We start from the raw sequence: 17080 nt of genomic DNA on the forward strand, positions 1-17080 counted from the left end.
TCCATCGGTCTTAAATGGAAGAAGTTTGGAACCAACAAGACTCTTCCTAGAGTTTGGCCTTGACAAACTGAGCAATCGGGGGTGAAGGGCCTTGGTCAGGGAGGTGGTCACTCTGAGTTCCTCTGTGGAGATGGGAGAGCCTTACAGAAGGGCAATCATCTCTGCAGCACGCTAGAATCAGTGTGACAATGTATTATATAAAATGTAACCAAGTGTGTGATTCATGGGCATCCTAAATGGCACCATACTCCCAATGTTGTGTCCTACGTCAAAAGGCATATGGTAACATTTTGAATGCAGCCTGGTTAGTTGTAGCATAGCTTTGCTGTGGTTATAGGTTTGAAGCCATGACTGAGTCCTATTCCGAGTCGTTTTGATACATTTTGCCTGTGAAAGTGATGAGGTAGTTGTGATGTTATTTTAATTTTAGCATGACTTAAATTAGAATGTCTCTCAGCCAATCAAAGATGCATGACCAGAACTAAGCGTTTCATAAAAAGTATTTCAGCACACAACACACATGACTTCTTTTGAGTGTATTTTATCGCCTGTATGATGTTGATGTCTCTCTGAAGTTAGACGTCCATGGCAGACATTTAAACCCTACTGCTCCTGCTTCCAATTCTGCCTCAAGATTTGGGGGTTCACTTGTCATAGATGATTTGGGAGATTTAGCTGTTCTAAGCTGGGAGCTTCGCTTGGGCTCCTAGGTAACATCTCATTGGAACAGGGTCATTCTTCAATTAAGGTGGTAAATGGTGTCCCTTGACTTCTGTGATGTGTGGACGGGTAGTGACATGTTTTGCGGATTTAGAGATATCTATCCATTATTTTATAGGCTACACAGTGAACAACAGTATTTAATATATTGTGTAGATCAATAGAAAACAAAGAAATACCTTTTTATTGTGTAATATGTATCCCTCGGTTGTGTGTCATTGGTGTTACCACCTTGAAAATGACTGATTACAAAAGATGTACAAGGACCTTGAGCATTCTCTCTCCATGGGGAGGGGTCTATATTAAAGACACTTATTAGCATAATCACACCCTTTTAGTATGTCATACATTTGATGATTCCATTCATAACTTGAGGAATCTAAATCCAAAGTGTCACTTGGTGTTAGTCAATTTAAATGAAGAGAAATACCATTATGAGCAAAATGATTAATCATATCACTTGATTGATGACCTTAGATTTTAGCGTTACTGCATTCCATTTCAGAAGATCTATTTAAAATGTCTTATTGGTGCTACCATCATTTGGTATTATTGCTTCTACTGATGGTACCATAATGAATGTTATTATAATAGTAAATCAACCGTTTTAGTTGATTTCGGAATGGAAAGAGGTACCCAAATACATTTAAATTAAATAAAAAACTAGAAAAAACTAGAAAAAATTAATTAACATTTTTAATGTAAGTTAATTTTTTTACAAAATTCATCAAAATGCAATGCTCAAATGCCACCGTAGTTGAAGAATGACCCAATGGCATTGCTAAATTCCTGAATAAGGTTCATTCTTCTAATTTAATACACAGAGAGAGCTTGGGGGCATTTCAGTTTTAAGTAGGGAATTGTTGGGTCTCTCTGTCAGCAAAGTGCTGCACTGGTTTCATTGCTGAATAAATATAGTAATGAACCCTGGGTCAAATAGAATCGTGATGGAGCCAGGGCGAACACATTAGTCATGGCCACTGAAAAAGCGCCCTAATTAAAAACACTACTCAACCTCAAACTCCAAACCATAAGTAATATTACATAGTACATAACTTTGGGGGGGGCTCTTCAAAATGGTCATTTACAATGCAAGGCACAGTATCTTGGAAACAAGTGAAAAGAAATACAATTGCACAAAAACAAGCCTGTTACTGAAATGGAAAGAGACTGAAAGACACAGATAGATTTTGAAAGATGCAGGAAAATGTCCTCCGAGAAGCCATACTCATGTGAGTTAGTCTCCTTCCCCTGGTAGGGGTGTGTGATGATGCACAACTCACCCTGACCCTCAGTAGATTGAAACTGAACAAAAACAATGGCCTTGTGTCTCTGCTGCAAATGAGATCATGTGCATGTGTGGAACGCAACACATTTCCCAATTACAGTCGCTGGATGGAGGTCGTGAGAAACACACAAGGTACGTTCAGTTGAAGCTCCTAATGTAAGCAGCATTGCTTGCTATACAAGGTCTGTGAGACTCATAGGGACAGATTCAATCAGACATGTAAAGCAGGAAACCTGCACTGTGGGAAAAATAGTTAAAATACAATCACTGGGCTCCAAAAATACACCCTGTCATTTAATCTTTGACATAACTAATTTCCTTGCAAAACTGGTATCCTGTAGGTCAGAATAGATTTTTTGGTGTTGTTGTATTTAGCCAGATACTGTATGCATGCCCTCTATCATTAATTATGAATCAAAAGTCAAGTTGACTAAGAGGGGAACAAAGTCATTTCCAGCTCATTCATCAACCAATTCCCTGGATGATAACACTTCAATCATCAGTCTACATAACTGCCACACATAGTGAAAGGCTTAGTCATCTCCCTAGGGTTCCGAACTAAACAGTATTTACTTCCTCTCGCCCTCTATACCAAATGTGTGACACCTCGTATAACAATAACATTTCGAGAGATGTATTCTTTTAAATCACCCTTCCCCTGATTGTACAGTTGTACTTGTCACTTTGGAAAGAGGAGGAAAAGGGCTGGCCTAACTGGTTTGTGTGATTCCACTGCTTCACCTGAGGGCAAATGGTGGTGATACTTTAAGAAAGGAGGACGTGGTTCTTGTTGGGGCGTCCATTTTGTAATGACCCAGTGTTATTGCTTGAATCGTAATTGCGCTACGTTTCCCAAACGTAATCTATTGACGTAATTTTACAGTGTACTCATATTGATTTAACAACCAATTATTGGCTATAGAAACATCCTTCGCACTTTTACAGAACGAGCGATTGTGCTTGAATATAAATCAAATCAACCAAAAAATTGTCACATGCGCCGAATACAACAGGTGTAGAGTTTACCGTGAAATGCTTACTTACAAGCCCTTTAAACCAACAATGCAGTTCAAGAAATAGAGTTAAGAAAATATTTACTAAATGGTTTGTTGTTATTAACATCCTTATCAGGATGCAATGTTTACACATGGCAAGCTTTTGAGAATGTGTTTACACTGGCGTCCCTTGGGTCGCCCGCACTGATTTTAGCAATTAGTCTGGAGCCAGTGAATTCGTTATGACTAGCCTGTTACACACTGAAAGATATTAAACAACAGATTATCTACAGGCTGAAGGAAAAACAACATCTCTTGTGTAAGAAATACAATGATGTCACTCTGTTCTAAGCATCCTTGTTGTTCTCATAACAATACTTATTTTAAATGACAATATTGTGTTGGCAATTGTTTGAAGATGAGGGAATAATCATGTCATTTATAACCAGTCAAATGCACCCTAGCCCATATAACCAAACGATGCACCTGCTCCACTATGTGTGTTTATCGTCAGTAAGAGCCAGCTAGCTCTCCCTAATTGTTGCTTCCAGCTAGGTGGTATTTATTGGAGCTTGGAAGTGGGTCATTGGTGGGTGCTTACTTATATGGCTGCATTTACACAGGCAGCCCAATTCTGATATTTTCTCAACTAATTGGCCTTTCGACCAAATCACATCAGATCTTTTCACCTTCAATCTTTTTCAGGGCTGATCTGATTGGTAAAAAGACCAATTAATGGGTAAAAAAACAGAATTGGGCTGCCTGTGTAAATACAGCCTGTTTGTCGTATTTCACAATGTACAAGTTGTTTCTTACAGTTGGGGGTGAAATGTCAGAAAGTGTTATATATATATATATATATTGGAGGGGATATTTTGCAAATAGATATGTTGCACTGCTAATTGTGTGTGTGTGTGTGTGTGTGTGTGTGTGTGTGTGTGTGTGTGTGTGTGTGTGTGTGTGTGTGTGTGTGTGTGTGTGTGTGTGTGTGTGTGTGTGTGTGTGTGTGTGTGCGTGTGTGTGTGGTCACTATCAACGATAATGGACAGCCAAGATGGTGTGTGTGTGTGCAAATGTGTATACAGTACACTTCCTGCTTTGTGGCACTTCAGCAGATGTCTGCTGTGATTCGCTGGGTCTCATCCAATTACACAGTCTGTACCGCCAGCCTTCCCAGACACTTCCCATTGAGCTGACTGTCACACCGACACTTCAAATCACCCCAGCAGTGACACATGCACCCCCCCCCTCCACACACACACACACACACACACACACACACACCATATTCTTATTCCATTCCATCCCTTTAGGTTTGTGTGTATTAGGTAGTTGTTGGGAAACTGTTAGATTACTTGTTAGATATTACTGCACTGTCAGAACTAGAAGCAAAAGCATTTCTCTACACTCGCATTAACATCTGCTAACCATGTGTATGTGACCAATAACATCTGCTAACCATGTGTATGTGACCAATAACATTCTATTTGATTTGACCCATACACAGACATCGTTTCTCTTTCCTATAGTGACACCCACATACATACAGACAAACTCACTTCAACATTGACACACACAGGGCCTCCGAGTGGCACAGTATCGCAGTGCTTGAGGATTCACTACAGACCCGGGTTCGATTACAGGATGTGTAGCAGCCAACCGGGAAACCCATGAGGCGGCGCACAATTGGCCCAGCGTCGTCCGGGTTAGGGGAGGGTTTGGCTGGCCGGGATGTCTATGTCCCATCACGCTCTAGCGGCTCCTTGCGGCGGGCCGGGCGCATGTACGCTGACTTCGGTCGCCAGTTGTACAGTGTTTCCTCCGACACATTGGTGCAGTTGGCTTCCAGGTTAAGTGAGCAGTGTGTCAAGAAGCAGTGCGGCTTGGCAGGGTTGTGTTTCGGAGGACGATTGGCTCTCGTTCTTTGCCTCTTTAGAGTCCATATGGGAGTTGCACTGAGTTGCACTGAACAAAACTTATATAGGCCAGTGCATTTGACTGGTTATAGATTACATTATTATTGTAAAAGCAACATGGTTTAAATTCATCCATAAGGAATGGGACATGCCATTAGACATACTATTTGCTGAGGGTCTTTCATTCATTGATGATTGACTATATTTACAGGGATTCACCACCCCCTTTCTTGTAAAGAATAAAGACTTTATAGATCACTTTGTTTGATATTTTGGGATATTCATCCAGTACATCACTTATAAGCAGTCATCAAGGACATAAGAGAAAACAATAACATTTGTGAGTATTGAGACACAGCCATTTACAGTATAAAGAGAAAACAAACATTTGTTAGTATTGAGACACAGCCATTTACAGTATAAAGAGAAAATGAACATTTGTGAGTATTGAGACACAGCCATTTACAGTATAAAGAGAAAACGAACATTTGTGAGTATTGAGACACAGCCATTTACAGTATAAAAATCCCACCACTAGACTTATGGGAAGGTAGTTAAGATGCTTTCTTTCATAACGATGTTCATGAAGCCCTTTTATCACCTTGTTCACCTTGCTTATTTCATCACAACCAATAGGGATATTCATGTCTAATCTGCAGTTCATTTAATTAGATTCTCCATCTCCTTGATCTGATCTAATCAAACAATGTAGCCTCGTCCTTCTATCCTACATTCCAGCAGCACAGAGCACCTGGTGCATGTGTGCATGTGAGTGTGTACTTGCCGTCCATCAGTGGCACAGAACACTGGGAGGCAGTGTGATATTGTTGTGAGGTCATGTAATGTGAGGTGGGTGTGGGAGAGGAGGTATGGATATTATATTGACAGGCGGACTCTGAGCAACATGCTCTCACAGTGTAAAAACTGTCAGGAGCATTTCCCTTCGGCTTTATGAAAACAAATACACTCAGTGCCCTTTTCATTTGAGCATGCAGCAATGTCTGGAAAGAGGTAATGGGCAGTAGCTTAGAGAACAGTACTAGTGAGGAAACGGCCTTCAGTATTCAAAATATTCAATCAAAGCTGGTATTCGGGCATTCCTAGAGCTTGGCTAAACCAACACTGTGCACAGTTACTAGAGTCTGGGTTAGAAATTAATATGTTAACATTGTGTAAATCAAATAATCAGAACACTATCAATGCAACCAGTCTAACAGCACCATATTAATCCTTGATACTGGTTTTGATTGAATATAGCCTTTTTAAAAGCCAGCAATTAAAGCACTGCAAAGCAATCAATTTTCCAATGCAATTACCAGCAAACGGGTCACCAAGCATGACCCTGTGGTTCCCTAAGAATGCTTGACTTTGAGATTCGCCACAGAACTTGACACGTAGAATGACATACCATTCTCTACTATCCCTGCTTTCCCCAGGATATAAAGACATTTGTGGATATCTTAATTGCTGAGCACTTTATGCGGTCGCATTTCGAAGTGTATGCATAGCCTTTGCTCTGAGTGCCTTTTGCCCTCATTTAGTGGCATTCAAAATAAACAGTGACAGGAGACGTCCTGGGTGATGCAGTTCTAGACTGACAGTGGATTGAACGGGAACAGACCTAGTGAGGGGACTATGGCTGCGTTAACACAGGCAGCCTGATTCTGATATTTATTTCTTTTGACCAATCAGATTAGCTCTGAAAAAGATCTGATGTGAAAATATCTGATGTGATTGGTCAAAAGACCAATTAGTGGAAGAAAAAAATGGGGCTTCCTGTCTAAATGCAGTCTTCTAGTGTGACACTTGTGCCCCCTATCACATGTTGGCTCTGGGAGAGTTTGAGAATCAGAGACAAACATGCTGGCGGGAGTTTAGCAGACTGTTTACCTCTGACCTTCAAGCCTCTGAGTCATACCTCAGCCATTTTACACTCTCTCCCCCTCCCTCTCTCTCTCCCCCTCCCTCTCCCTCTCCCTCTCCCTCTCCCTCTCCCTCTCCCTCTCTCTCTCTCTCTCCCTCTCCCTCTCCCTCTCCCTCTCTCTCTCTCTCTCTCTCTCTCTCTCTCTCTCTCTCTCTCCTCTCTCTCTCTCTCGCTCTCTCGCTCTCTCTCTCACTATCTCTCTCAGTGCAATAAACAGCTCTTCCACTCATTAGATGAGGGGGTGAAATAGCTTTGTAGGGATTAATGAATAGGTGTTCTTACAGAACCGTGCTGTCTGCAACCTCTGAATAGATCCAGAACCTTTATGGTTGGATGAGCTTTTCTCTATCTGGTCATAAGGATGGAATTAGATCAATAAAGCAATAGTACTGAATTTGGTAAAAGGGCTTTTATGTACTCTGCGCCATGGTCTTGGAACACCTTACAAAATACTTTTAAACTGGAAGAACTTGTCCCGATTGGTGTTTTTAAATCACTGATGAAGGATTTTGAGGCTGATTCCCTGACCTGTCAATGTTTTTCATTTGATGTTTTATACTCTTGTGAATTCAATGGTTTTTACTAGATTACTTGTAGTTTTTTATGTTGTCTGTCTGTAATTTTTTTGTAATGACTTGGTGCTGCCTATCTTGGCCAATGCGCTCTTGAAAAAGAAATTTTAATCTCAATGAGCCCTTCCTGGTTAAATAAAGGTTAAATAAAAATAATAAAATAAAATAAAATAGAGTTCAGACATCTTTGTTTGAGTTTTACAATGTGAATTGGCACCGAAAGTTTAAGACAGTTAGATTCTAGCAAGCCTTCAAATTCAAATGCTATTGTCATAGAATGTTTGGGGGACAACCTTAGGATGATAGTTGAAATGGATGAACTGTGGGGAAAACACACAGCAGTATAGAGATACTAAAATGGACTTACACTCTCTCTTCTGTCCTCTCTGGAATTCTCATTCTTTAGCATCCTGGGTACTGCTCCCACTCCCGCTGTCCAAAGCCGCCAGAACCCTGGAGAACAAGAGGAGAGAGTGGAGGCAGATGAACACAACAGCATCTCTTCCTGGTGTTTATTGTTGTATTGTATTCATTAGGTTTATATTTATTTACTTGTACATGGCATAAAAGGAAAACAACAGGGGGGTGGGGGGTTCTCCTCAACCTTACAAAATAATAATTACAAGAATTCAATTAACACGACGACAAGAGGAGACAAACAGAAAGAAAACAATCTATTTGCTCTATTTTTATGTCTGAGTTGCCCCTGGCCCCTGAGCAGTAGCCTACACTGGTCTAGGATATGTTTTATGTCTGAGTTTCCCCTGGCCCCTGAGCAGTAGCCTACACTGGTCTAGGATATGTTTTATGTCTGAGTTGCCCCTGGCCCCTGAGCAGTAGCCTACACTGGTCTAGGATATGTTTTATGTCTGAGTTGCCCCTGGCCCCTGAGCAGTAGCCTACACTGGTCTAGGATATGTTTTATGTCATTATCTCCAATAATGCTTCAAATGAAGACAAACAAAAAGGATACCTGAAAGGGCTTGGTCAACCTTTCCTTTGCCATCTGTTTAGGCTACTCCGTGGGCTTTATAAGTCACGTGTCGGCTGGGGTACTTCAACATGTCGCATACGTTGGGCTGAATTTCTACGAACTGAGTAGAGAACATTTCAGGCTAGTCGTTTGGATTCCGGCCTGTCCTGATTTTATATTCTACTTGATTTACACTGACTACACACAACATTAGGCTCCTTCCATGACACAGACTGACCAGGTGAATCCAGGTGAAAGTTATGATCCCTTCTTGATGTCACGTGTTAAATCCACTTCAATCAGTGTAAATGAAGGAGAGGAGACGGGTTAAAGAAGGATTTATAAGCCTTGAAACAATTGAGACATGGATTGTGTATGTGTGTCGTTCAGTGAATGGGCAAGACAAAATATTTACGTGAACTGGGTATGGTAGTAGGTGCCAGGTGCACCAGTTTGAGTGTGTCAAGAACTGCAACGCTGCTGGGTTTTTCATGCTCAACAGTTTTCCGTGTGCATCAAGAATGTTCCACCATCCAAAGGACATCCAGCCAACTTGACACAACCGTGGGAAGCATTGGAGACAACATGGGCCAGCATCCCTGTGGAACGTTTTAGACACCTTGTAGAGTCCATGACTCAACTAATTGAGGCGGTTCTGAGGGCAAAAGGGGGTGTAACTCAATATTAGGAAGATGTACTTAATGTTGTGTTCACTCAGTGTATGTTGGCCTGCCTTTTCCTTCAGTTCATAGCCCATGGCCATGTGGCTTTGCCACTACAGGCACTTTTGGAATTTCTTATTTTTAAAAAGTATGTTTTTCTTGGAGAAAAAAAATATATCAACAGAAATACCTTTCTCTCTTTTTTCAGGAACCATAAACTGGTATTGGCTGTATACTTATTCAACAAGACTTGGATTTTAACCCGTTTTCCGAAAACACCTTCTGGAGATTACCATCACATCATTAAACATTACATTTGAGTTTATAACTGAATGACAAGCACAATAAGGTTTGGCATTATTTGTCTTATCTGTCTATAAGATTTGATACTTTGAACCAATAGATGTATGCTTAGTGTTAGTTTTGCCTGCCAGTCATCTCTATTTTTGGCAGGCTACATTATAAATGAAACACTCATTTTAGCTTGCCCTGAATACCGCAACCTTTCTCACACCATCCACTCTCTCACAAACTCCACAGGTGCGTTGCATGGCTAAATGTGCTGACGGACGTTGATTGCCAATGCCACCACCACCTCCACATAACCGCCTCCATCCAGAGCTGAGTCCCTGCCGCTCCTCCTGCCAAACTAGTGTGTCCTCAGCTGGGTAGCTCTCTAAGCCTTTCCCCCAGGCACTCTCCAGGACGGTACCTGCCAGAGTAAACAAAAATGCCCATCATGGGCAGACACAGACCTATTAACTCCTGGGATGAGCTTCTGGAGCTTTCCTACAGCTCTCTAGGTCTTATTTACTTCTGGTGCTTTCCTACAGCTCTCTAGGTCTTATTTACTTCTGGTGCTTTCCTACAGCTCTCTAGGTCTTATTTACTTCTGGTGCTTTCCTACAGCTCTCTAGGTCTTATTTACTTCTGGTGCTTTCCTACAGCTCTCTAGTTCTTATTTACTCCAAGGCAGAGAAGGCTAGGGTATAATTGCCATTGAATGGATATTGTTTTTTGGCTTCTAAAGCATATTTAGTTTGAGTCTAGCCTCCTGATTAGCTAAAATAGAGCTGAATATTTGATTGAACAATAGATTGATTTAATCTGTGTTGCAAACTCAAATATTGTTCTGTTGGAAGAGTTTTTGTGGTCTGGCAATTTCATTTGATGGGACATACATATCGTTATTCATTCCGATGCTGTCGACTTCCATAAAAGAGATTAATGTCCAATAATGTACGAGTATAATTAATATTTTATAAAGGAAAATGTCATTTGCATAGATAGATAGAAAACAGTTAATTGGAGATGGTAAAATATTTAGATATAGCTATGGAGTGCATTTTTTTTTTAAACAAGTCAGCAAGCAGAAGTAGAAAAAGAGGAAGAGCGGTCATGCAACATGACACGTTTCTCATGGTGAATCATATGCAACATGACACGTTTCTTATGGTGAATCATATGCAACATGACACGTTTCTTATGGTGAATCATATGCAACATGACACATTTCTTATGGTGAATCATATGCAACATGACACATTTCTTATGGTGAATCATATGCAACATGACACGTTTCTTATGGTGAATCATATGCAACATGACACGTTTCTTATGGTGAATCATATGCAACATGACACGTTTCTTATGGTGAATCATATGCAACATGACACATTTCTTATGGTGAATCATATGCAACATGACACGTTTCTTATGGTGAATCATATGCAACATGACACGTTTCTTATGGTGAATCATATGCAACATGACACGTTTCTTATGGTGAATCATATGCAACATGACACGTTTCTTATGGTGAATCATATGCAACATGACACGTTTCTTATGGTGAATCATATGCAACATGACACGTTTCTTATGGTGAATCATATGCAACATGACAGGTTTCTTATGGTGAATCATATGCAACATGACACGTTTCTTATGGTGAATCATATGCAACATGACACGTTTCTTATGGTGAATCATATGCAACATGACACGTTTCTTATGGTGAATCATATGCAACATGACACGTTTCTTATGGTGAATCATATGCAACATGACACGTTTCTTATGGTGAATCATATGCAACATGACACGTTTCTTATGGTGAATCATATGCAACATGACACGTTTCTTATGGTGAATCATATGCAACATGACACGTTTCTTATGGTGAATCATATGCAACATGACACGTTTCTTATGGTGAATCATATGCAACATGACACGTTTCTTATGGTGAATCATATGCAACATGACACGTTTCTTATGGTGAATCATATGCAACATGACACGTTTCTTATGGTGAATCATATGCAACATGACACGTTTCTTATGGTGAATCATATGCAACATGACACGTTTCTTATGGTGAATCATATGCAACATGACACGTTTCTTATGGTGAATCATATGCAACATGACACGTTTCTTATGGTGAATCATATGCAACATGACACGTTTCTTATGGTGAATCATATGCAACATGACACGTTTCTTATGGTGAATCATATGCAACATGACACGTTTCTTATGGTGAATCATATGCAACATGACACGTTTCTTATGGTGAATCATATGCAACATGACACGTTTCTTATGGTGAATCATATGCAACATGACACGTTTCTTATGGTGAATCATATGCAACATGACACGTTTCTTATGGTGAATCATATGCAAACATGACACGTTTCTTATGGTGAATCATATGCAACATGACACGTTTCTTATGGTGAATCATATGCAACATGACACGTTTCTTATGGTGAATCATATGCAACATGACACGTTTCTATGGTGAATCATATGCAACATGACACGTTTCTTATGGTGAATCATATGCAACATGACACGTTTCTTATGGTGAATCATATGCAACATGACAGGTTTCTTATGGTGAATCATATGCAACATGACACGTTTCTTATGGTGAATCATATGCAACATGACACGTTTCTTATGGTGAATCATATGCAACATGACACGTTTCTTATGGTGAATCATATGCAACATGACACGTTTCTTATGGTGAATCATATGCAACATGACACGTTTCTTATGGTGAATCATATGCAACATGACACGTTTCTCATGGTGAATCATATGCAACATGACACGTTTCTTATGGTGAATCATATGCAACATGACACGTTTCTTATGGTGAATCATATGCAACATGACAGGTTTCTTATGGTGAATCATATGCAACATGACACGTTTCTCATGGTGAATCATATGCATCATGACAGGTTTCTCATGGTGAATCATATGCAACATGACACGTTTCTTATGGTGAATCATATGCAACATGACACGTTTCTTATGGTGAATCATATGCAACATGACACGTTTCTTATGGTGAATCATATGCAACATGACACGTTTCTTATGGTGAATCATATGCAACATGACACGTTTCTTATGGTGAATCATATGCAACATGACACGTTTCTTATGGTGAATCATATGCAACATGACACGTTTCTTATGGTGAATCATATGCAACATGACACGTTTCTTATGGTGAATCATATGCAACATGACAGGTTTCTTATGGTGAATCATATGCAACATGACACATTTCTTATGGTGAATCATATGCAACATGACACATTTCTTATGGTGAATCATATGCAACATGACACGTTTCTTATGGTGAATCATATGCAACATGACACGTTTCTTATGGTGAATCATATGCAACATGACAGGTTTCTTATGGTGAATCATATGCAACATGACACATTTCTTATGGTGAATCATATGCAACATGACACATTTCTTATGGTGAATCATATGCAACATGACACGTTTCTTATGGTGAATCATATGCAACATGACAGGTTTCTTATGGTGAATCATATGCAACATGACACGTTTCTTATGGTGAATCATATGCAACATGACACGTTTCTTATGGTGAATCATATGCAACATGACACGTTTCTTATGGTGAATCATATGCAACATGACAGGTTTCTTATGGTGAATCATATGCAACATGACACGTTTCTTATGGTGAATCATATGCAACATGACACGTTTCTTATGGTGAATCATATGCAACATGACAGGTTTCTTATGGTGAATCATATGCAACATGATATGTTTCTTATGGTGAATCATATGCAACATGACACATTTCTCATGGTGAATCATATGCAACATGACAGGTTTCTTATGGTGAATCATATGCAACATGACACGTTTCTTATGGTGAATCATATGCAACATGACACGTTTCTTATGGTGAATCATATGCAACATGACACGTTTCTTAGGGTGAATCATATGCAACATGACACGTTTCTTATGGTGAATCATATGCAACATGACACGTTTCTTATGGTGAATCATATGCAACATGACACGTTTCTCATGGTGAATCATATGCAACATGACACGTTTCTTATGGTGAATCATATGCAACATGACACGTTTCTTATGGTGAATCATATGCAACATGACAGGTTTCTTATGGTGAATCATATGCAACATGACACGTTTCTCATGGTGAATCATATGCATCATGACAGGTTTCTCATGGTGAATCATATGCAACATGACACGTTTCTTATGGTGAATCATATGCAACATGACACGTTTCTTATGGTGAATCATATGCAACATGACACGTTTCTTATGGTGAATCATATGCAACATGACACGTTTCTCATGGTGAATCATATGCAACATGACACGTTTCTTATGGTGAATCATATGCAACATGACACGTTTCTTATGGTGAATCATATGCAACATGACAGGTTTCTTATGGTGAATCATATGCAACATGACACGTTTCTCATGGTGAATCATATGCATCATGACAGGTTTCTCATGGTGAATCATATGCAACATGACACGTTTCTTATGGTGAATCATATGCAACATGACACGTTTCTTATGGTGAATCATATGCAACATGACACGTTTCTTATGGTGAATCATATGCAACATGACACGTTTCTTATGGTGAATCATATGCAACATGACACGTTTCTTATGGTGAATCATATGCAACATGACACGTTTCTTATGGTGAATCATATGCAACATGACACGTTTCTTATGGTGAATCATATGCAACATGACACGTTTCTTATGGTGAATCATATGCAACATGACAGGTTTCTTATGGTGAATCATATGCAACATGACACATTTCTTATGGTGAATCATATGCAACATGACACATTTCTTATGGTGAATCATATGCAACATGACACGTTTCTTATGGTGAATCATATGCAACATGACACGTTTCTTATGGTGAATCATATGCAACATGACAGGTTTCTTATGGTGAATCATATGCAACATGACACATTTCTTATGGTGAATCATATGCAACATGACACATTTCTTATGGTGAATCATATGCAACATGACACGTTTCTTATGGTGAATCATATGCAACATGACAGGTTTCTTATGGTGAATCATATGCAACATGACACGTTTCTTATGGTGAATCATATGCAACATGACACGTTTCTTATGGTGAATCATATGCAACATGACACGTTTCTTATGGTGAATCATATGCAACATGACAGGTTTCTTATGGTGAATCATATGCAACATGACACGTTTCTTATGGTGAATCATATGCAACATGACACGTTTCTTATGGTGAATCATATGCAACATGACAGGTTTCTTATGGTGAATCATATGCAACATGATATGTTTCTTATGGTGAATCATATGCAACATGACACATTTCTCATGGTGAATCATATGCAACATGACAGGTTTCTTATGGTGAATCATATGCAACATGACACGTTTCTTATGGTGAATCATATGCAACATGACACGTTTCTTATGGTGAATCATATGCAACATGACACGTTTCTTATGGTGAATCATATGCAACATGACACGTTTCTTATGGTGAATCATATGCAACATGACACGTTTCTTATGGTGAATCATATGCAACATGACACGTTTCTTATGGTGAATCATATGCAACATGACACGCTTCTCATGGTGAATCATATGCAACATGACACGCTTCTCATGGTGAATCATATGCAACATGACAGGTTTCTTATGGTGAATCATATGCAACATGACAGGTTTCTTATGGTGAATCATATGCAACATGAAATATTTCTTATGGTGAATCATATGCAACATGACACATTTCTTATGGTGAATCATATGCAACATGACACGTTTCTTATGGTGAATCATATGCAACATGACACGTTTCTTATGGTGAATCATATGCAACATGACAGGTTTCTTATGGTGAATCATATGCAACATGACACATTTCTTATGGTGAATCATATGCAACATGACACATTTCTTATGGTGAATCATATGCAACATGACACGTTTCTTATGGTGAATCATATGCAACATGACACGTTTCTTATGGTGAATCATATGCAACATGACACGTTTCTTATGGTGAATCATATGCAACATGACACGTTTCTTATGGTGAATCATATGCAACATGACACGTTTCTTATGGTGAATCATATGCAACATGACAGGTTTCTTATGGTGAATCATATGCAACATGACACGTTTCTTATGGTGAATCATATGCAACATGACACGTTTCTTATGGTGAATCATATGCAACATGACAGGTTTCTTATGGTGAATCATATGCAACATGACACGTTTCTTATGGTGAATCATATGCAACATGACAGGTTTCTTATGGTGAATCATATGCAACATGACACGTTTCTTATGGTGAATCATATGCAACATGACAGGTTTCTTATGGTGAATCATATGCAACATGACACGTTTCTTATGGTGAATCATATGCAACATGACACGTTTCTTATGGTGAATCATATGCAACATGACACATTTCTTATGGTGAATCATATGCAACATGACACATTTCTTATGGTGAATCATATGCAACATGAGACGTTGTTTCTCATGGTGAATCATATGCAACATGACAGGTTTCTTATGGTGAATCATATGCAACATGACAGGTTTGTTATGGTGAATCATATGCAACATGACAGGTTTCTTATGGTGAATCATATGCAACATGACAGGTTTCTTATGGTGAATCATATGCAACATGACAGGTTTCTTATGGTGAATCATATGCAACATGACAGGTTTCTTATGGTGAATCATATGCAACATGAGACGTTGTTTCTCATGGTGAATCATATGCAACATGATAGGTTTCTGATGGTGAATCATATGCAACATGATATGTTTCTTATGGTGAATCATATGCAACATGATATGTTTCTTATGGTGAATCATATGCAACATGACAGGTTTCTTAGGGTGAATCATATGCAACATGATATGTTTCTTATGGTGAATCATATGCAACATGACACATTTCTTATGGTGAATCATATGCAACATGACACGCTTCTCATGGTGAATCATATGCAACATGACACGCTTCTCATGGTGAATCATATGCAACATGACAGGTTTCTTATGGTGAATCATATGCAACATGATATGTTTCTTATGGTGAATCATATGCAACATGACACATTTCTCATGGTGAATCATATGCAACATGACAGGTTTCTTATGGTGAATCATATGCAACATGACACGCTTCTCATGGTGAATCATATGCAACATGAGACGTTGTTTCTCATGGTGAATCATATGCAACATGACAGGTTTCTGATGGTGAATCATATGCAACATGATATGTTTCTTATGGTGAATCATATGCAACATGATATGTTTCTTATGGTGAATCATATGCAACATGACACGTTTCTTATGGTGAATCATATGCAACATGACAGGTTTCTTATGGTGAATCATATGCAACATGACACGTTTCTTATGGTGAATCATATGCAACATGACACGTTTCTTATGGTGAATCATATGCAACATGACACATTTCTTATGGTGAATCATATGCAACATGACACATTTCTTATGGTGAATCATATGCAACATGAGACGTTGTTTCTCATGGTGAATCATATGCAACATGACAGGTTTCTTATGGTGAATCATATGCAACATGACAGGTTTCT

The 17080-nt window shown here is 39.1% G+C and overlaps 1 protein-coding gene across 3 annotated transcripts in view; it reads right to left on the bottom strand.

Moving 5' to 3' along the window:
• LOC112236036 (cAMP-specific 3',5'-cyclic phosphodiesterase 4D-like) overlaps nucleotides 1–17080 on the bottom strand; it is a 372033-nt gene that overhangs the window by 319638 nt on the left and 35315 nt on the right. For all 3 annotated transcript variants that reach the window (XR_006079477.1, XM_042302645.1, XM_042302646.1), the window contains exon 2: nucleotides 7783–7868. Coding sequence is in view for 2 of the 3 variants with exons in the window: in XM_042302645.1 (XP_042158579.1) it covers nucleotides 7783–7868 (86 nt within the window). In the remaining variant the exon portion in view is untranslated. The remainder of the gene's footprint in view (nucleotides 1–7782; nucleotides 7869–17080) is intronic.

Source organism: Oncorhynchus tshawytscha, linkage group LG20, assembly GCF_018296145.1.
Source record: "Oncorhynchus tshawytscha isolate Ot180627B linkage group LG20, Otsh_v2.0, whole genome shotgun sequence".
Lineage (NCBI taxonomy): Eukaryota > Metazoa > Chordata > Actinopteri > Salmoniformes > Salmonidae > Oncorhynchus > Oncorhynchus tshawytscha.